This window comes from Leiobunum rupestre, chromosome 2, assembly GCF_980474605.1.
Source record: "Leiobunum rupestre chromosome 2, qqLeiRupe1.1.hap1, whole genome shotgun sequence".
NCBI classification, from domain to species: Eukaryota; Metazoa; Arthropoda; class Arachnida; order Opiliones; family Sclerosomatidae; genus Leiobunum; species Leiobunum rupestre.
This window is the reverse complement of record NC_143385.1, coordinates 2,023,005-2,047,002: the sequence shown is the minus strand read 5'-3', so window position 1 is coordinate 2,047,002 and position 23,998 is coordinate 2,023,005. Positions and strand designations below refer to the sequence as shown.

The following is a 23,998-nucleotide window of genomic DNA, read 5'->3' as shown; positions in this document are numbered from 1 at the left end:
TACAAGAGCTCGGCAAACTCCCGGAATAATATTCTTTAACGCTAATTTCAATGTTGGATGCAAATTTCCTAAAAACGATAAATCTGTTGCAAACGCTGAACAGTACATGACACAATCATAGTTTGTATGAAATCTTGAGCCACACGCGTACAAAGCGACGATAACAGTAACAGTTGTTATTTATTATTTTCTCTTGTTGAGGTTTCTAGCGGCGTGTTATCCATTGAGTCACTCAAAATGAGTTTGGCGCCGTGGAACCAAATAGACAGGAGGGACACAGCTGGCGAAAGCGAATTTCCACATAAATAATTAGCGCTTTTAAATGTCAAGAGAGTCAACAAAAGAAGTTCCAACTACCGCGTCGTACCGCGTGTTTGCGTCCGTAACCCCGACAAATAATCCATAACGGTCTTTTTATTTTCAACTCAGCTGATCCGTTAATTAAGTAAATGGCATCAGAGTTTTATTGTTCAGTAAATTAAGAATCGGGATTTATAATTAATTATAATATTGTTACAAATTAAGTGCTCAATTTAATGGTAATATAACCAATTTGGGAAAGGTATTAATGGGAAATTGCAAAATTGAATTTTAAACAAAGCGTGCTTTACTATAACTAGACGCATTACCATCTGTATGCTTTAAGCTCTTAACGTTCATAGCATTATCAAGCCCTTTTCCTTGAACCTATCATCCCTATAAATATCTATTTATTCGAACTTACACTAAGAAGCCCTATTTATTGGAACTCGCACTCAGAAGCCCAATTTATTCGACCTAAAACTCAGAAACACTATTTATTCGATCTAACACTCAGAAGCCCTACTTATTCGACCCAACACTCAGAAGCCCAATTTATTCGACCTAAAACTCAGAAACACTATTTATTCGATCTAACACTCAGAAGCCCTACTTATTCGACCCAACACTAAGAAGCCCAATTTATTCGACCTAAAACTCAGAAACACTATTTATTCGATCTAACACTCAGAAGCCCTACTTATTCGACCCAACACTAAGAAGCCCAATTTATTCGACCTAAAACTCAGAAACACTATTTATTCGATCTAACACTCAGAAGCCCTACTTATTCGACCCAACACTAGGAAGCCCAATTTATTCGACCTAACGCTCAGAAGTCCTATTTATTCTATCTTTGGAACTAGTACTATCATATCATTTTTACTTCACTTTAGCTCTATCACTTTTTCAATTCATTCTTATATTAACACTACGAGTTAACCCAAATAGTAGACTACATATAGGACTAGGCGGGTAGTTTCGCAATATGACAGGGTTAAGTGTGTCAGTTGTTACGAATGGACGAAATTATGAGTGTTTATAAAGAAACCACCGACACTTCTATAGGGACTTATTAAAAATATGTTAATTAATAACTTAATTTATTTTATATATTTCCACATTATTTTTGATTAAATAAAAGTGTTAATAAGAAAGACAAATTGGCCTAAATTTTGACAAACTCGGGCCTTAAGTTGAGATCGTTTGAATGGAAGCGTATTCTAAATAGGTTAAAAGTTAACCATATACAATGTACACGTGAAATCTAAGACGTTATCGTTAAAAGGGAAATTAATTTATTAGAATATCCTAAAGAGTCTGTGAATTTGGCATGTTGAAGGTTGATTTTGTGTATTTGGCATGTTGGAGGTTGAGTTTGTGGATATGGCATCTAGAAGGTTAAGTCTGCGAATAAAATGTGTATTATCAGTTTTTTATAACACAAAGAGTCATAAGTATTATGCTTCTGTATAACGTTTCCATAGAAAATAATTCAATGAGGAATTGTTCAACACTGAACGTACAATTAATGGACTGTAAATATATAATTCTTATATTCCGTGTGCTATTGAAAACGTTACCACGGAAACAGAATCTCTCAATCACAACTAACTATGGATTTTTGCTTATTTTCAAAATCCTATTCACTACTTCCGTTTCCCATCAGTAAAGTTCATGACATGCAGTTGGAAGTGACGTTATTTAGTCATAAACCGTGAACATTAAAGAATATACCCTTATGGCATATGTAAGATTATGATACACATCTTTTACTTTAGGATAAAAACACAGCATAATTTTTATCTGTTTACTTATTAAAAATCAAATTATATTGAAATTCCCTTTCTTTATATCTGAAGATGATTTTTAGATTAATCTTAAAATTAACGCATCAGATAACGTGCCTATCATTATCAAACAGTGCAAGATGACTTGGGCCTAGGGTGGTGCTTTCTGTATTAACCTAGCTTAAAATTATTAATATTATGGATTATTTTTTTAATGTTTTACAAAAAATCTGAACAAACTCATTATTTACAAAAGTACATTTATTCGGAATTCAATATTTCAATTACTGATTAGTCGCTTAATAATAAATAATAATAACTGTATAAGTTTTGCATAACACAGTTTTGGCGTTTTAGGAACTCCGGAAAAACACCTCTTTTGCTACGATGATTACCTGGGCACCCCATCGGATTCGCGATCAGCTGTTGAGGCGGAGCTTCGGAGTCGATTTGGCGGCGAACAGTTTTTCCCTCGCCTCCTCGAAACACCCCGGAGCGATCTTACCTTCCTGAAATAGAGCCGCCACGATAGTCCGCCGATCATTTCGACCCCGGCTCAGGTAGACTAAGGTAGTTCCGAGCGCAATCTCAGCTTCTCTCTCGCTCCGACCTCCATCCACACGTCGCTTTTGCGTTTGGCCGCCGACTGCAACGTCATCTACGTAGTATAGTCGCTAGAAATAAAAGTTCGGAAGCTTTACGAAAGAGTCAAAAAATAGATCGCCGTTTTCTTAATTCGGCATGACATTATCACGTCCGTCCCAGGTGTCCAAGGGAAACATGCCTCATCCGCAAGACATCTCGACGACCAACCCGTGCGGCATCCACAACCGCAACGCCTTTCAAATCGAAACCGTCCATCAAAGGTGCAAGAGGAGGTTGAACATGGGACATCTCTCGTATATGGTACCGACGGCGCAGCACTCTTCCATCCAGAATTCCGGAAACGGAATGCCGACCGCGGTCGCCAAGAGGAACGAACGCGAAAGGAAACGCGTCCGGATGGTCAACAACGGCTTCACCACCTTAAGACAGCACGTACCCAGCGGTGCTAAGAACAAGAAGCTGAGTAAAGTGGAGACTCTACGTTCAGCCATCGACTACATCAAACACTTGCAACAGGTACTGGGCATCTACGACATGCCGTCGCCCACGTGTCACTCCGATATCGATTTGTCGCTGGAAGACGACGAACAGACGTCCCTCGAAAGTTCTCCCGGCAGCGAATCGGCGCGAGGCAGATCATCGGACGGCGCCGACGAGAACTCTTTCCCGAGTGCGTCCGTCCCTTCCGAGACGACGTACGCTCCAGCCTACGGAGAACCGTACGCGCATCCCAACGTTTCTAACATGGACGTCGGGTACGGCACCCATTACACGAATCTGGACATGTGTCAATACCAAGGGGGTTATTCCAACATCCAATTGGGTGGCTGCTCCCTCGCGTCCTCGACCCTCGATCAGGACACTAACCGTCCGGGCCTGCTTAATTACAATACGGGAGACGAACTCTTAAGTGGCGTCACCACCTGGTTTAACTAAATAAAAGCCAGTAGGTGAGACTAAAACTCTTTTTATTTGCAAAATTAAAACGCTACGCGTGGCTTTGTGGTGGCTGCAAGAAATTCTCACGCGATTTCAGGAATAATAAAAAACTCTATTCTACACTAGAAGTGCCATTGGTTTTGCTGAATTTTATCTTTTATTTTCAAATTTTGTTTTATCGCCATCATCAGCAAATTCAATCTGAAATAGACAAATTTCACCAGAAATTTATTAATTATCGAATTTTATACGATATACCTCATACCGATACTCAGTTAAAGTTGAAATATAAAGTGAATATATTTTATAATATGGCTAATTCATTAAAAAAATACTTTCCATATTACATGTACCAGTAAATATATAGCAATTTGAAAAACCCAATAACTCAAATATCCCACAATAGTTATTTAAATATTATAATATTTGGGTTGATGTATATCTTTAAAAAAAATCACCTTCAAGTGCCATTGTCGAGAATATAACGATTGTCATAAATATTACGTAGGCAGTTAAGGAGGGCTTTCTAGTCTTGGAAATGTAGAAAAAAATATATATTCTGGACAATTTTTTTATACTGCTAAAGAGTATAAGCCCATTTTTATTACAAAATGTAGTAAAATTATATTTTTCATAAAATGTTTAAAAATGATCAGTATTTCACTTATTGTAAATATATATTTTTATAAGAAGTTATATACAGGTGAACCTGCACTTTTAGCTTAAGCAAATCAAACTCGATGTAAGTACACACAATGTATTCGACATCTTCAAAGTTTCAATTTGTGTATAAATGTTATGTAATATTATGTACATTTTTAGGGCATTAAATGTTAGTGTTAATAAAACGAAAATTCGCACTCTCATACTTTCATTACAGAGTTAACTCATTCAGCACGCTTTGGGGCTTTTGGGCTGCTATTAATTGCTAGTATATTTTTATTTAATCACTGTTCTCTCATGTATCTAGATTTAAAATTGAATGGAACGTGGTTGAAATCAAGTAAGCAGATATATTCAGTTTACTAAACAATATTTTACTTTTATTAAATTGTTCTGATAGCATTAAAAATGAATTTACACGAAAGTGTAACAGGCTTGAACTTTTCTTACCGGATTGAACAGCGAATCAATAAGGTTTTAAATTTATCCGCGCATCCCAATCTTGTTTAGATCATCTTCTTAAAGCCAATTAAGATTCCATAGATAATTAACGCATAGATGACGCCTGGAGAACTGTTGAAAATTTATGAACCATATATTTATTAAACATTTGGTTGGGATTTAAAGTTTGAAATCTGTCTTTGTAAATTTAAAACGATATTAACGTTGTACTATTATGTTACATAAAACCAAATGTATCAATTAATGTAGAAACCCTTAATTGCATCAGCATGGGGTCATTATGACCATTGACTTGGATTGTAGTACCTAAAAACGTTTGATATAAAACCACTTTATTTTTGAATGACTCTAAAGCTAGTAAGTATTATTTAAAGGTTCCGTAATGGGAAAGTAGATGGCGCCACTGGAAGGCAATATTTTTGACTCCCATATCTCTAAAATGTAGTTTTCTTTGTGCTTAGGTTTCGATATTAATAATGATTAGATAAAAATGTTAACAAAACGATTTAAAACGGGCAATGTATGAGTTTGAAAAGATAGCTTTAAATATCAGATACCAGGTCTACATTAAAACCGTAATAAAGTTATACTTACTGCTTTTAATGACCAACTGTTCAGATTATTTAGCATGTAATTTTCAGATATCTGAAGGTAATCAGTAAGATCAGGATTATATTTTGATTCCCCCACAAAGAAAATGTAAGAACTGATCTACTTTAATTCGTTTAACAATATTCCATAAGCTGAACAGTTATCTGGTTTATACGTTTATAATACATAAATTTATAGAAGGAAAACTTTCGAAAATAATTTAATTCGAGGATATGTAAAATATGAGGCATTTTAAATCTAAATTCAGATTAGTTTCGGGTAGAAACTATTTGGTTTTTACCCATATCAACTGATTTGATAATGTATCTTATCTTATCTGTCCGTTATCTTATCTATTTTTTGGAGTAGTTTAATAATCTGATAACAATTTTTTTGAAATTATTTAATAATCTGATAACAATTTTTTTTGGAATTATATAATAATCTGATAGCAATTTTCGTGGAATTATTTAATAATCTGATAACTACTTTTTTGGTAATTATTTAAAAATCTGATAACTATTTTTTTTGGTATTATTTAATAATCTGAAATCAATTTTTTTGGTATTATTAAATAATCTGATAACTAGTTTTTAGAATAATTAAATAATCGGATATCTTTTTTTGAATTATTTAATAATTGATATCTATTTTTTGGTATTATTAAATAATCTGCTATCTTTTTTGGAATTATTTAATAATCTGATAACTAGTTTTTAGAATTATTAAATAATCGGAAATCTATATTTTTGGGATTATTTAATAATCTGATAACTATTTTTTTGGAATAATTAAATAATCTGATATCTATTTTTTGGAATTAATAAATAATCTGATACCTTTTTTTGGAATTATTTAATAATCTGATAACTAACTTTTAGAATTATTAAATAATCTGATATCTGTATTTTTGGGATTATTTAATAATCTAATAACTATTTTTTTGGAATTAATAAATAACCTGATATCTATTTTTTTGGAATTAGTTTATCGGTTCAAATATCACTACTGTTATCTGAGAATCGGTTAACAACACGAGTTATATCGCTTTAGTTACTTTAATTGGCGGGGAACGGTTTTATAGAGGATTAAGCGTGAAATTAACAGACCGCCGACAGTAATTGTGTATTAATACGTACCTCAAAATTTCGTCAGAAACTACAATGGATTTTTTTTCGTAGGAAATGATAACTGAAATCGCCCGACCCGAAAGAAAGGGCTTCCCATCGCGCGCGTTTTATTTTATTATCTCTTTATGCGCGCGCTTATATTTCTAAAGATGCCACGTTTTAGTTTTTATTTTAAAATATAAATTACGATTTTTTATATTAAGGAAATATTAATCGTTTAAACCGCATTCAATCGTTCTTTAACAACGAACTATTTATCGCACTTCAAAAAAACGAGGCTTAAAAAGTTTCAGTTTTAATAATATTTGAGAAATTTGAAGTTAAATTAGACTATAAGATTTAGAAATCATAGTAACCACGGTAAAATAATAATAATAATAATAATAATAGATATTTCGCGATATTAAAAACAAAGTTTTTAAGATTAACATTGATTTTAATACCAAGAATTATCCGTTACGTCGTTATCATTATTATTTTAAATCAATATTAATTACTTTATATTAGACCAATTGAAATACATTCAAGGTGTAGTCCATTAACTGTTGTATCTTCAATGTAGCATTTAAATTTTAAACAAATATTTCTTGTTCCACGAAGTTTGCGATTTAAAAAAAAAGCGTCAAGATTATAGTTACCAAGAAATATTAAAGGGAATATGAACTTGTTTATTTTTAATAAATCAATGAATTTCACAAATCTGCCACCAGGTTTAACAGAAGCTTGTTACGTTTAAATCAAGTCGTAACGAGAGTTAACAGACAATTTTTAGATTTAGTTGCCATTCTCTTTAAAGGCCTGTAAACAGGTAAAGAATGCTAGAGCTAATAAACCAATATATACTAAAATATTATGTTTTATTACTTTTATTCCATCTTTAACTAGCAGATATATTTACTAAGCATCAATCATAATTTATTTATTTTTTAATATATATAAAAGTAAATAGTTACAAAGGTGCAATTTATTTGGTTTTGTTTTAAACATTTCTTCAAAAAAAATCGAGTTTCAAAGTCTTAATCAAATCTGTTTTTGTATTAAGTAATTTATATTTTATTAAAGGCCAGGTCATATTATAAAGGGGCACTGAACACATGACATTTATTCAGTTGTCCACATAGTCATTGTTCCTAAGTTTTTTAAAGGCATTCAGATTTGTAAAACATTTTACGATTGATATGTGTCGACATTAGAATTGACTATATATATATGTTAAAACGATTTTTAGCGCTGCTTACAATTCTTCTAATGATCGAAGAATGCCTTTCGTATATTATAATTCCATCTATTAGTTAATCATATAAGTAAGAACTATTAACCACGGTGAAAACCATTGTAATTTCAATTAAAACAAACGACTGCAACTTCATGGTTTAAATATTTTTATTTGAATTTAAAGTTGTTGCTAATTTTCGGATATGAGACCCCTTTTCAAGTTACTGTCTTGACTAAATTACAAATTAAAATTACCTTTTTCGTAACGTTTTTAAACTCCCCCCAATTGTTTTAACATGTATACTCTTTAACCAGATTTTATTTTCCATCTTCTTTAATAGCTACCGTTTCTTTAAATTTTCTTTTCAAAAAATATGATTTTCTTCTAATAAATCACCGGTAACTATTAGTTATCGGTTTTTATTTGAAAGTTTTTACCAAAAAAATTGATATCAATCAGTGATAATGTTATTAAAATTACCATTTAATTATAGCGCCCTAAGTAATATTTTGCAGAACATATTAACGAATATTTAAATTATTCAGATCGTTTATGGCGGTATTTCCTTCAAAAGAATATTGAAGGAACTATTAAATCTCAGATTTGCATAAAATGCTATCATATCATTTCAATAACGCTTCCTAAATCTATAACAATCTATTCAATGTTTCTTTCACAAATTAAAGCTTAAATTCTGCTCTAATGAAGTTTGTCACTTGGCACTTTTTTGTTTAAAGGGGCCTCCTCAAACTTTTTACAATGCATTCATAGCTCATGAATTTTTTAATTTATTAGTTTTAACGCATCATAACAATCACACTCTTCCTGAGCTAAAGCATCTTTCTTAAAATTTTCAAAAGATCCGAACAATGTTAAAACAAATCGGCTAGGCAAAGTACCCAAGGCACCACCTTAGGCGCAAGTCATCGAGCGACTTTTAATGCCATTAATTCAAGTGGCCGGGTTACAATGCGTAGGAGGGTGGTATTATGCCCTTCATGCCACGTGAGCTAACATCGCCCAAGACTCACTATTAGGTGGACACTTTTCTATGGTTCTGGGAATTCGGAGTAGTGTAAGAAGGGTAACCCTATGACGTCATTATTTTCCGATTCTGTGGGGGAGAATAGATCGAGTCGGGGTTAATATGTTTTACCAAAATGGCTTCGTGTGGACATTTTAGTAGATAACTTGATTATTTTATCAGCTTTCTCTGTTAACACCTCAGTTTCAGAAGGAGTATAAAGAGTAGCCCTAAAATCCTGCAACAGACGAATAGTTCGTTTTTATTCTCAACAAGTTTTTAAAGAAATTTGCAAACTCAATTCAGAAGGAATGGTTCCGAGTTTTACCCAGTTCCAGAAACTGCGATCGAACACGGCTCCTCTTGCTGCGAGGCGGAAGTGCTAGCCACTCCGTCACCCACAATGTTTGAGATATCTCCGCAACAAACCACTAAGCTGCACCGAAAATAGCAAATACCAAAAGAGGGAGTGGCCAATGTTGGAACCTTTTGGACAGGGCGACAGAAATACTAGTCGTTATATTCCCTTTAACCACTTTATTATCGACGACTTCATTTAAATTCTGATTTTATTTTAATTTCAATATTATTTTCATTATAAACCCTTAGAACCGTTTACGATATAGTCATATAGCTACGAGAATTTACATCATTCTATCAGCTTTACTATTTCTTACTTCATTACCAAATGAAGATTTCAATAATTTAAATTCAAATTTACTTTTAATGAAGTTGGTGGAACGTTGCGGACGGTAGTTCCTTCAAAGAAATCTAAAAAAAAATCAAACAATTAAATGTCAATTTATTTTTTAAACGATCATTCTGAAGAAGTGACGAAGAAGTCGGAGGTCTCGGTTTCGAGAAACCCTTTCTTGTTAAATTAAACTTGAGGAATCGTTTTTTGTCGTCTCACCACGACACCATACCGTCTTATAGGGTGTCCTTTTTTCCACGGGGAATCTCTTCGGAATTGGTTGGAGCTGCGGGGACAAAGCTATATTTAATGTCCATTAGAGAAGCCGTTTTCCTCCTCGAAGGGTCCGCACCATTAGGGCGTCGTGGTGTCCCATCCTCTCCCCTGACATGATGGACCCGAGAAAGCCATTACCCGACGGATTAATGTTTGCTGCTTCGCTTAAGTGTAAATTATTGTCCACGCGACAGTTCAATCTCTTACTTGCCGGTGCTCTTCTTGATATTCCGGCGGCTCCTAATCAGCTTATTACAAAAAATCAGAGACGATGAGAATAACACCTGGTTTTCGCGAATGCGGAATAATTAATGTATATTAAATTATAATATCTTCGTGCCTCGCGTATAAAATACCCTTTGCCACGTGCTGCTACTCTGAGTTCTAAGGCGACCAGCCTACGCCCTGTCAAGCATTTCGTGTCGAATATCTCTGGATGGTTGCTTTTAATGGCACATACCATCTTTTAATATTTATTTAAGATCATCTTCAAGTTGAGAAGTACGTAAGAAATGGTTGTCGGTGCGTTACTGGTGGATGAGCCTAAAACTACGCGCGAGCTTCATGAATTATTCTAATGAAATGACAGCTACTGTTGGTTTGAAGTGGGATAGTATTAAACGACACGAAATAGTTTAAAAAAATAACGTTGTAAGGGTTAAACTTAATGTTTTCTTAATTAGTTTTATTTCTAGTAGTTATTACAAAAATAGTGATTATCCATTAAGACATTTTCAGTAAAATGGTTTATTTAGTAAAGAAGCTTATAGTTAAAATAAAATTATCGTAAAATAATTCAGTAACCCTTTTTTATTAAGTATTTATTTTTACTATAGGCATTTATGAATTCATATTGGACCGTTTTTATTGTAATATTTTGAAGTCTTTATGTAAAGAATGGACGCAAGAGCCAATCAACAATCTCAAAGCAGGGCCGTCTTAAGGCATGCGCTAAATGGGCTACAGCCCAGGGCCCCCAGCCAGTTTTAGGGCCCCGGAAAGGCCTGCCATACAGTCTCTACTCTAGTAATAACGGTTTAGTTTGTTAAATATTATTTATGCTAATTTAATATTACGTATCTTTTACATACGTCTAAAGTAATTTGACTCATCGCCACATCGCGTATCCTACGGTACCAACAATTTCTAAAACCTAACAGAGTTACTGTCAGTAAAAATCTTATTTTCAGTAGGCCTATGTTATACTTTGGAAATTAAAAGTTTTGGTTTGATTATTGCGTAGTTGAATTTAGACAACGGACATACAAAGGCTGACCGCTGGGGAGCAAAAAGGTCTTAAGAAATAATTTAGCCCAGGGCCCCAAAAGGTCTTAAGACGGGCCGGTCTCAAAGATATTTTGTGAAACTATAAAACAGATAGGTTTAGTGTTAAAAAGGTATGACGACGAAGGCTCCAAAAGAGGATTCCAATTTCATACGCATTTATATTTTAACAAGCGCATGTCAAAACCATTAATTGATTATCTTTGGTTGTCAACTATTAGTATCCAGTTTATTCTGAGTAAAAATTTAACGCTTGTAAAACTGCATCCCTTTTAGATAAATTTGATTTGAAAGATTTCGCAGTAAGTCAAAAAAGAAAAAAGAAAACATTTGAGGGAGGAAATATTTATCTTCTAAATAAATGATACTAGGTGTACAAGAGAGGGTGGAATAACGAAATAGGCCCTCACTGTCGCTTTATCGAGGGATTTAATTACGCAGAGCCGCGTTCTCTTTAGTTTCCCACGCTCTGGGTTTTCTCCGTCACTGCGACACACAACACTCGCGGACATATCCGTTGCGCCTAAAGGAAACTCGAGACCCGCGAGGGTTTCCTGGTTCGGCCTTTCTAGGACGCCACCTCGACACAAGCTCGCCTTTTCACCCAAGCACATCATTCGATACCACGGATTCATTGTCGTTCTATTATCACTATTTCATGTTTTATTGTTTGATTACTCTCAATCGTATCAAAATGCGAGTCCACTTTTATTTTGCTGTAGTTATTTGGAAACAAATATGATTTAACGTTAGTAAATTAATGCCATTATATTTGATTATCTGAAACATTTATTCATGTTAGCAGATAATATCTTTGGAGTAGCCTGTTCGCCGAGTGATTCCCGGAACGAAACCACGCCCTTCAGCCTTTACACGTAGTTATAGAATTTTAAAGAAGTTATTTAAAAAAATTGAATAATCTCTATTCCTCAATTTTGAGTTTCGTTCCGTTATAGCACCAACGTATTTAGTTCAACCCAGGAGCAACAAACAAAAGGAGAACGCAGCTAACCTTTAAACACGCTAACGAAGGGTTGTGTACTGCCATATTTAATGATGTATTTTTAAAAGGCTAAATGATTTGTGCAAAATATTATCGTATTAATTTGTATAGAAATAAAAATACTTTCATTTTCTGACAATTTATTTATGGGTGTTATTTATTTTTTGGCATAAAATTATTTTGTTAAATTTTATACTGCATTTAAACTAGTAATATTTGTTTAATTTTTAAATGATTAATTATTTTGTTAAATTTTATACTGCATTTAAACTAGTAATATTTGTTTAATTCTTAAATGATTAATTATTTTCAATTTAATACCGTATTAATATGATAATTTAATTATTTTAAGGTCCTAATTTGTTATATTCTGTTAAAATAATTACTGCTATTATTTGATTCTAATTAATGGTATTTTTTAAATTTAATTAATTGGTATTTTGTAATTTAATTAATGGTATTTTTTAAATTTAACTAATGGTATTTTTAATTTAATTAATGGTATTTTTAATTTAATTAATGGTATTTTTAATTTAATTAATGGTATTTTTAATTTATTTAATGGTATTTTTAATTTAATTAATGATATTTTGTAATATAATTAATGGTATTTTTAATTTAAATAATGATATTTTGTAATTTAATTAATGGTATTATTTTATCTGAATTAAATGTATTCTTTAAATTTAATTAATGGTATAATTTAAAATAATACAATTGAATAAATTAATTTAATATAGTGGAATTATTTAAATTAATTTAATGGAATTATTTAAATGAATTTAATGGAATTATTTAAATGAATTTAATGGAATTATTTAAATGAATTTAATGGAATTATTTAAATGAATTTAATGGAATTATTTAAATGAATTTAATGGAATTATTTAAATTAATTTAATGGTATAATTTAAAATAATACAATTGAATAAATTAATTTAATATAGTGGAATTATTTAAATTAATTTAATATAGTGGAATTATTTAAATTAATTTAATATAGTGGAATTATTTAAATTAATTTAATGGAATTATTTAAATTAATTTAATGGAATTATAAATTAATTTAATGGAACTATTCAGACTAGTTTAATGAAATTATTTAAATTGAATTAATGGAGTTACTTAAATTTAATAATTGGAGTTATTTAAATTAATTTAATGAAATTATTTAAATTGTATTAATGGAGTTATTTAAATTGATTTCATGGAATTAATAAAATTTAATACCCTAATTTAATGACTAACGAAAGCTTGTCAATCATTTGCATTCAATTCAAAGTAATGCAATTATTATCATGTTCCTTTCATATTTTATGCAGGATCGAAATAAACCATCTATTTGAGAGTATTTCATTTGGAAGTCGTCGAATCCTACGTCGAAAAGCGTTATCGGAGTCGCGCTGAATCGGTGCCGGCGTCAACGAAGCGAAGCCCCGCATTAAAGGAGAAACATTATCCCGTGTTTAACACTTGTTATCTAATAATGCGTGACCTTTACCGAGGGGAAGTGCTGTCTGGGTGTGGTGGGAAAAACGTTCCCTAATTATCAAATAGGGTTTTTTTTTACCCACGGAAGTTTGTCTTTTCTCTCGCCAGTCAGTAACTGACGATTAATAAAACGTTCAATAAAATAACTGTATATTTGCGTAGTTGGTATTATCCCGCGCGGGAAAGTGGGCACGGACTAGCGGCGAATTGAATTAAAGAGAGGACGGTGTTAAACTATTGGATTTATGGGAATCGCCGTCGAACAAATTTCACGTCACTCGACGGCCATTCCTTTGGAATGTATTTAACCTTGTAACGTTTCTCGGTTTCTCTTCCCTCTCGGCACCCAAGTTTTTCGGTATGTGCGCTCAGCGGAAACTCGAGATTGTTGCTTTTGCCATTATCGGGGAAAGATGACATTGTTAATAATGTCGTTAGTGGGGAAAGATGACATTGTTAATATTGTCGTTAGTGGGGAAAGATGACATTGTTAATATTGTCGTTAGTGGGGAAATATGACATTGTTAATATTGTCGTTAGTGGGGAAAGATGACATTGTTAATATTGTCGTTAGTGGGGAAAGATGACATTGTTAATATTATCGTTAGTGGGGAAAGATGACATTGTTAATATTGTCGTTAGTGGGGAAAGATTACATTGTTGTCATTGACTTCAGAGGGGATAGATTACATTGTTGTCATTGACTTCAGAGGGGATAGATTACATTGTTGTCATTGACTTAAGCGGGGAATTACGGGATAGACGGCATTGTTGCCATTGTCATTAGTGGGGAGGATGACATTTTTACCATTGTCGTTAGCGTGGATAGATGACATTGTTACCATTGTCGTTAGCTGGGAGAAGAAACTGTTGCCATTGCCATTAGTGGGGAGATGAAATTGTTGCCATTGTCACTAGTGGGGAGAAGACATTGTTGCTATTGCCATTATCGGAGAAAGACCACATCGCTGCAATTGTCATTAGCGGGTAAAGATGAGATAGGCGGCATTAACGACTAGATAAGACATTGCTGCCTTTGTCTTTAGCGGGGTAATATGACATCGTTGTCACTGCCATTAGCAGGGAAAGACGATATTGGCGATATTGTTACCTTTGCCATTAGCGAGGAAAGACGGTTTAGACTACATTTTTGCCATTGCCATTAGCAGGGAGAGAAGATTTTGTTTGGCATTTTTGGGGAAAGATGACATTGCTACGATTGCCATAAGCGGGAAAAGACGATTTAGAAGAAACTGTTTCCATTGTCATAATTGAGAGAGAAGACACGGTTGCCATTGCCATTTGCGGGTAATAATTTCCTTGTTACCATTGTCGTTAGTTGTAAAAGATGACATTGTTGTCATTTTCATTAGCGGGGAAAGACGGGATATACGACATTGTTGCCATTGCCGTTAACGGGGAAATAATAGATTTTTTCAGTGCCATTTGTCGGGAAAGACGGGATAGATGGCATTGTTACCATGGTCCATAGCGGGGAAAGACGGGATGGATGGTATTGATGCCATGGTCCATAGTGGGGAACGATGGGATGGATGGCATTGTTGCCATGGCCCATAGTGGGGAAAGACGGGATAGATGGCATTGTTGCCATGGTCCATAGCGGGGAAAGATGGGATGGATGGCATTGTTGCCATGGTCCATAGCGGGGAACGATGGGATGGATGGCATTGTTGCCATGGTCCATAGCGGGGAACGATGGGATGGATGGCATTGTTGCCATGGTCCATAGTGGGGAAAGACGGGATAGATGGCATTGTTACCATGGTACATAGTGGGGAAAGACGGGATAGATGGCATTGTTACCATGGTACATAGTGGGGAAAGACGGGATAGATGGCATTGTTACCATGGTCCATAGCGGGGAAAGACGGGATGGATGGTATTGTTGCCATCGTCCATAGTGGGGAACGATGGGATGGATGGCATTGTGGCCATGGTCCATAGTGGGGAAAGACGGGATAGATGGCATTGTTACCATGGTCCATAGTGGGGAAAGACAGGATAGATGGCATTGTTGCCATGGTCCATAGTGGGGAAAGACGGGATAGATGGCATTGTTGCCATGGTCCATAGTGGGGAAAGACGGGATGGATGGTATTGTTGCCATGGTCCATAGTGGGGAACGATGGGATGGATGGCATTGTTGCCATGGTACATAGAGGGGAAAGACGGGATAGATGGCTTTGTTACCATGGTCCATAGCGGGGAAAGACGGGATGGATGGTATTGTTGCCATCGTCCATAGTGGGGAACGATGGGATGGATGGCATTGTGGCCATGGTCCATAGTGGGGAAAGACGGGATAGATGGCATTGTTACCATGGTCCATAGTGGGGAAAGACAGGATAGATGGCATTGTTGCCATGGTCCATAGTGAGGAAAGATGGGATGGATGGCATTGTTGCCATGGTCCATAGTGAGGAAAGATGGGATGGATGGCATTGTTGCCATGGTCCATAGTGGGGAAAGACGGGATAGATGGCATTGTGGCCATGGTCCATAGTGGGGAAAGACGGGATGGATGGTATTGTTGCCATGGTCCATAGTGGGGAACGATGGGATGGATGGCATTATTGCAATGGTTCATAATGGGAAAAGACGGGATAGATGGCTTTGTTACCATGGTCCATAGCGGGGAAAGACGGGATAGATGGCATTGTTACCATGGTCCATAGCGGGGAAAGACGGGATGGATGGTATTGTTGCCATCGCCCATAGTGGGGAACGATGGGATGGATGGCATTGTGGCCATGGTCCATAGTGGGGAAAGACGGGATAGATGGCATTGTTACCATGGTCCATAGTGGGGAAAGACAGGATAGATGGCATTGTTGCCATGGTCCATAGTGAGGAAAGATGGGATGGATGGCATTGTTGCCATGGTCCATAGTGGGGAAAGACGGGATAGATGGCATTGTTGCCATGGTCCATAGCGGGGAACGATGGGATGGATGGCATTGTTGCCATGGTACATAGAGGGGAAAGACGGGATAGATGGCTTTGTTACCATGGTCCATAGCGGGGAAAGACGGGATGGATGGTATTGTTGCCATCGTCCATAGTGGGGAACGATGGGATGGATGGCATTGTGGCCATGGTCCATAGTGGGGAAAGACGGGATAGATGGCATTGTTACCATGGTCCATAGTGGGGAAAGACAGGATAGATGGCATTGTTGCCATGGTCCATAGTGAGGAAAGATGGGATGGATGGCATTGTTGCCATGGTCCATAGTGAGGAAAGATGGGATGGATGGCATTGTTGCCATGGTCCATAGTGGGGAAAGACGGGATAGATGGCATTGTGGCCATGGTCCATAGTGGGGAAAGACGGGATGGATGGTATTGTTGCCATGGTCCATAGTGGGGAACGATGGGATGGATGGCATTATTGCAATGGTTCATAATGGGAAAAGACGGGATAGATGGCTTTGTTACCATGGTCCATAGCGGGGAAAGACGGGATAGATGGCATTGTTACCATGGTCCATAGCGGGGAAAGACGGGATGGATGGTATTGTTGCCATCGCCCATAGTGGGGAACGATGGGATGGATGGCATTGTGGCCATGGTCCATAGTGGGGAAAGACGGGATAGATGGCATTGTTACCATGGTCCATAGTGGGGAAAGACAGGATAGATGGCATTGTTGCCATGGTCCATAGTGAGGAAAGATGGGATGGATGGCATTGTTGGCATGGTCCATAGTGGGGAAAGACGGGATAGATGGCATTGTTGCCATGGTCCATAGTGGGGAAAGACGGGATGGATGGTATTGTTGCCATGGTCCATAGTGGGGAACGATGGGATGGATGGCATTGTTGCCATGGTCCATAATGGGGAAAGATGGGATAGATGGCATTGTTACCATGGTCCATAGTGGGGAAAGACGGGATAGATGGCATTGTTACCATGGTCCATAGCGGGGAAAGACGGGATGGATGGTATTGTTGCCATCGTCCATAGTGAGGAAAGATGGGATGGATGGCATTGTTGCCATGGTCCATAGTGGGGAAAGACGGGATAGATGGCATTGTTGCCATGGTCCATAGTGGGGAAAGACGGGATGGATGGTATTGTTGCCATGGTCCATAGTGGGGAACGATGGGATGGATGGCATTGTTGCCATGGTCCATAGTGAGGAAAGATGGGATGGATGGCATTGTTGCCATGGTCCATAGTGGGGAAAGACGGGATAGATGGCATTGTGGCCATGGTCCATAGTGGGGAAAGACGGGATGGATGGTATTGTTGCCATGGTCCATAGTGGGGAAAGACGGGATAGATGGCATTGTTGCCATGGTCCATAGTGGGGAAAGACGGGATAGATGGCATTGTTACCATGGTCCATAGTGAGGAAAGATGGGATGGATGGCATTGTTGCCATGGTCCATAGTGGGGAAAGACGGGATAGATGGCATTGTTGCCATGGTCCATAGTGGGGAAAGACGGGATGGATGGTATTGTTGCCATGGTCCATAGTGGGGAACGATGGGATGGATGGCATTGTTGCCATGGTCCATAGTGAGGAAAGATGGGATGGATGGCATTGTTGCCATGGTCCATAGTGGGGAAGCCGGGATAGATGGCATTGTTGCCATGGTCCATAGTGGGGAAAGACGGGATGGATGGTATTGTTGCCATGGTCCATAGTGGGGAACGATGGGATGGATGGCATTGTTGCCATGGTCCATAATGGGGAAAGACGGGATAGATGGCATTGTTACCATGGTCCATAGTGGGGAAAGACGGGATAGATGGCATTGTTGCCATGGTCCATAGCGGGGAAAGACGGGATGGATGGCATTGTTGCCATGGTCCATAGTGGGGAAAGACGGGATAGATGGCATGTTGCCATGGTCCATAGTGGGGAAAGACGGGATAGATGGCATTGTTGCCATGGTCCATAGTGGGGAAAGACGGGATGGATGGTATTGTTGTCATGGTCCATAGTGGGGAACGATGGGATGGATGGCATTGTTACCATGGTCCATAGTGGGGAAAGACGGGATAGATGGCATTGTTGCTATGGTCCATAGCGGGGAAAGATGGGATGGATGGCATTGTTGCCATGGTCCATAGCGGGGAACGATGGGATGGATGGCATTGTTGCCATGGTACATAGTGGGGAAAGACGGGATAGATGGCATTGTTACCATGGTCCATACCGGGGAAAGACGGGATGGATGGTATTGTTGCCATGGTCCATAGTGGGGAACGATGGGATGGATGGCATTGTTGCCATGGTACATAGTGGGGAAAGACGGGATAGATGGCATTTTTACCATGGTCCATAGCGGGGAAAGACGGGATGGATGGTATTGTTGCTATGGTCCATAGTGGGGAACGATGGGATGGATGGCATTGTTGCCATGGTCCATAGTGGGGAAAGACGGGATAGATGGCATTGTTACCATGGTCCATAGCGGGAAAAGACGGGATGGATGGCATTGTTGCCATGGTCCATAGTGGGGAAAGACGGGATGGATGGCATTGTTGCCATGGTCCATAGTGGGGGAAGACGGGATAGATGGCATTGTTGCCATGGTCCATAGCGGGGAAAGACGGGATGGATTCCATTGTTGCCATGGTCCATAGTTTGGAAAGACGGGATAGATGGCATTGTTACCATGGTCCATAGTGGGGAAAGACGGGATAGATGGCATTGTTGCCATGGTCAATAGCGGGGAAAGATGAAATTGCTACCATTGCCATTAGCAAGGAAAACGTTTCTCAATAGATTTAATATTATTCTGTCCCTCGCAAATTTGTAAAGATGAACGGTATTTAGCAAGGTTCTTGTTTCATTTATTTGATTTTAATGGCTTATGTTTATTGATTTTTAAACACTTTTGTCTTTTCTTTTCTTTTGAAATATTTTTCAATGCCAGTTATCAAAATTTAAATTAACCTTTATTAACTGTACTGGTTATTTAGTGTTGATTTGGTTTAGATGGAATTGCGATGCTACCGAAACTATTTTGTTCAAATTTGATGTGTCAGTGTATTACAAAATGTAAATAATTAATGACTGAAGTCCGTATGTAAAAAACTGTTCTCTAGACGACCTTGGACACAATTGTGGTTTATGACATCCACGTAAATCTCAATCATGCAACTGATTCAATATACGATATCCCCTAGTTAAGATAACCTACATTATAAAAGCTCTTTAATGAAAATAAGAACATAAATATATCTATATACCGATTTACATTATAGCTTGCAATAAAATAAAATCAAAATAATCTCATTAATATAGCTGTTTTTAAATAACATATCAAGTTTGTTAACGTCCCGTTTCTAAGTAAATAAAAAACACTTTGTGATACAATTCATTAAACCGCGAGTCGTTAACCCCCTCCACGCTTTAACTACAGAGGCGCTTCGATTGATTTTATTTATAAAAAAGTATAAATTACACCTATTTCAATTAACAAAGTTCGAAAATGTAAATACGAGCATTCGATCATCCGGAATGATAAAGATGCCTGTGAAAGAATGAGGCATAAAAAATGTAATAATTCTTTGCTGCAATTAAATTCCATTGATATAGAAATGGTTCATTAGATATGGCGAGTACCTCGCGAAGTTAGTACGCTTATCGCACGCGCGAGACACGCGACGATTAAGATGGCCGCGACGTGGAGCCACTGTCGGAAAGGGGGAAGGAAGCGCGTATTAATCTCCCCCAATGCGGCTATCACTCGGCGTAAAAAAAATCTACTTCGGCATATTATGCCGGCGGCGGAAAATAGACCGATCTTCATTCTAAATAGCCGTTGCCGAAGAGTTTTTCTCGGCGTTCGTTCGTAATTGAGGGTTGGGGACGACGCAAAAGTGGGAGGAATAAATTGAGTCGGTCTGGGACGACGGGAATCTCGGCTTTTTCCCCTTCGTCGGGAGTTCTGTTTTACTATCTCTCTCTTCGTTTTGACCAGCGGCTGAATACGACCTTCGACGTAAAAGAAAACTGATAAGCTCATGTACAGACCTAATGATCTACATACGCTAGAAAACAACTATTCGTTTATTCGTCTTGCATGTAGCCGGCGAACTGTGTGAAAATGGGTGTCTTCTACATTTCTCGGCAATTGCTACGTTATGAATTATATAAATGGTCGTAACATCGAGTCCTCCGCGAAAACGTTCTTCGCGTATTCTTAGTACCGTTACGAGCGGCTTCGGTTTTGTAAACACCTCGGGACTCCATTTGCATTCCGTGAAGAGTAATTGCCTTTAAATGCCATTTTCGGACTTGGAGTTTTCTCTTTGCACCGATAAAAAAGTAATTTGTATTTTAACGAAGTCCACTCTTCAAAACTATTTACCGTTCTTTGCTGTTTCTTTATCTTGATAAATATGGAATTATTAATATATTTATAAACAGTTCTTAGGGTGGAAAGATCGGTTCCTAACATTACAGGATAATAAGAAGTATTTGTCAGTTTACAAAAAATTTCAAAAATCTGAAACATATTTTAGAATTGATAAGACACAGTTCAGTTAATTAACAATTGAGGTATATTTAAAATTTGAGGTATATTTTAATTTTAAGTGTATTTAAAAATAAGTGTTGTAAGTCGGAAAATTTTCTGCGGAAAATATTCCGGATTTTTCCGAAAAAAATGGAAACAGTTTTCATTCCGTGATTAGTCTAATATATTGTTTGAAAATTTAAATAAAGTGTCATTTTCGCCTAATTTTTGGAATCTGAAAGTAGAACTAAACTAGTTTAAAACTGGTTAACAATGTAACACTATTAATGTTTTTTTAGTATGTTTACTGATATTAGACATTTTATATCGATAAAAAGTTAAAAACATTAACAACCTTTAAAAATTAATTTATCTTTCAATTTTTATTTTTCCTATTTGCGGAAAATTTTCTGGAAATTTTTCCGCATTTTAATTTTCAGGAAAATTAACAACACTATTAAAAATTGAGGTATAATTAAGTAATTGTTGATTTAAACGAGTGTAAACCTATTATTAAAGACCTATTAAAATATACGGAAATTTGTTTAATTTTAAGAAAATAAAAACCTTAATTGGAAAGTCTTATTGGAAAACGGAACTTTATTTAACAGGAAATTAAGAAAAATTTAAACTTACTTAAAAGCCCTATTAGAAATACGTTTACTTATAAGAAATTAAAAAATAAATAAACCAGTCTAGATTTGGAAATCCCTATTGAAAATAAAGCAAATTAATTGCTGCTTAATAAGAAATTTTGGAAAATCTTTTCATTCTATTGGAAAAGATGGGTAATGAAAGAAATTAAAAAAACATTTTAGAATTGGTATTCGAATTATAAGTAAAATTGATTTGACAATCTTTAAATATTTTAAGAAGTGACTTACGTTAGTAAAAAGTCTTTTGTTGAGTAGTAATTGAACAAACGGTTTTCTCGAAAACTGGGTTTTATTTAGAGGTAGGCGTTTGAATAAGAAATTAAACGATTGTTTATATTTATCCATAACCGATAATTATTCAGAAATATTCGAAAAAAATGATTAATTTTGCATGTTAAATCGTTGTTTAATCGTATAATTTATTCGTATAAATCAAATAATACTAACTTTAATGATTAATTGAAATTTTTGCGGTTAATTTATTTGTTCCGCCGACCTCTAGTTTTATTAATAGTCCCTATTTAGAAGTTTCAGAGCGCCATCTGTACACAATGAAGGTTCGATTAAATCAGAAATTAATAAAGAATAAAATAAATATTTGGCAAAATTATGAAGTATACCAACCGTCATATTCGATGTTTATCACAGAAAATTTGGTATTAATCACGTTATTAATTTAAAGTTAAATGTAATGTTAATGTTAGTTTAAAGGCTTAGAATATCCACTTACTATAAAATTCTTTTATGTTTCGATGTATGGAAAAAACCAAAAAACTAATTAAATGCTTCGAATGTTCTAAAGCGATTTAATTCCCATGGCCAATTTTTAAATAATCGTTTTTTAAAAGTGATGTCAAACCTTATAAAAATGCAGTTATTTCTCTCCAAAAAAATGCGTGTAAAAATTTCAAAAGGTGTGAAATCTTAACGGATCTATCACCTTTTAAATTGGTATTGGCCTAAAAAACTATTTTAAATTCAACTAGTTTATCCGAAAAACGATCAGCAATATTTAGGTTATTTAAATTATCAGTTCCCAGGTGTTTTATTACGTGTAAGACCTTATCGACAACTAAACGTGTTTAAATTTGATTTTTGACATAAAAATGCTAACGTTGTAGTTAGTTTTCTTTCACAACTACATGATAGAAAAAGCTTGAATTTGTGCAAGCTAAACAAATTTAGCTCGGTGGAAATCGTACATTAAGAGGGTGATTTCATGTTCTTTTTTGTTTGGCGTCGATCGCTTTTTGCAGGCGAGAGAAAGTTTATAAATTATTCATGTATTGAAAGCGAAATGAGTGAGCTGGAATAGAGCTATCGGCGATACGAACGCCGCCACGCGGTCACAGGTAGAAGATTTTTTTTAAATTCGACATTTGCCACCAATTTTTGTATAGATTTTCAGATAAGCACTTTGAAAGAAGACACTGTTTATATACTTCGTAAGGTTGCAAATAGCAACGCTTCTTACGCTTGCAAATTACGGGGCATTCGCCGTTTAAGCTATTTATTAGCTGGCTCCAATTAAAGTTTTTCGTTGCTTTTACTTGGATTTTATGCTAAGCCTCACTATAAGGTAGCCCGTCACTTCGAACGAAGCTAATCTAACTCATATATTTGACGGTACCAAACGGTTGTGAAATTTGTGCCTGAGACCTACACATATTTGGTTTAATTCAATTTTTTGCACCTTAACTGACTTTAGTACAATAATAACAGTACTTCATATAAAGGTGATTTTGTCTTTTCTATGTTCAGTACAAGTGACAGTATCTCATAGAGGTTTAGTTTAGTTTTTCCAACTTCAGAACACGAAACAGTATCTCGAATAAAGTAAATTTTCGTTTTATGTAGTTAGGCTTATGTAAAAACAATATCATTAATAACAACAAATTATGCTTATTCATTAATAAAAATGTATTAATTATATTTTGTACTTAAATATGTCTCTTAGTTGCTTCTATCATATTACACCTTACAATATGCCTTCATTTAACATCTTGCTCCTCAATGACTCTGAGGTGCCAACTGAACTGGATCTACTTGTATTAAGTTAGTTATACTTGATATCAGATACTGAGAAATTTGTTACCTCTCGAACTCTGGTTTCATTTATATAGAAAATAAAATATACATTCCTTAAAAAATATTCTATCTTCTTCTAAACGACACCTGTTAGGTAAAAAATATCAAAACTACGATATGGAAATTTGAGTTATTGATGCAAAAATTTTAAATTTTAAATTGCAATTTAATTAGTAGTAATGTTCATTTATGGTTTCAGTTCCCTAGTAATTAGTGACAAAATGCTATACTAAAGAGAGACGAAATGATGACTGCTTTAAAAACCCACTTAAATCTCTGGTGAGTCT

At 35.8% G+C, this 23,998-nt stretch overlaps 1 protein-coding gene across 1 annotated transcript; it reads left to right on the top strand.

The window, feature by feature from the left end:
• Positions 1-2,438: 2,438 nt before the first annotated feature.
• LOC149954657 (uncharacterized) lies at positions 2,439-3,984 on the top strand. Its single transcript, XM_090164537.1, has one exon. The coding sequence runs from the start codon at positions 2,832-2,834 to the stop codon at positions 3,630-3,632; it is 801 nt and encodes a 266-aa protein (XP_090020663.1). The 5' UTR covers positions 2,439-2,831; the 3' UTR covers positions 3,633-3,984.
• The last annotated feature ends 20,014 nt before the right edge of the window (positions 3,985-23,998 follow it).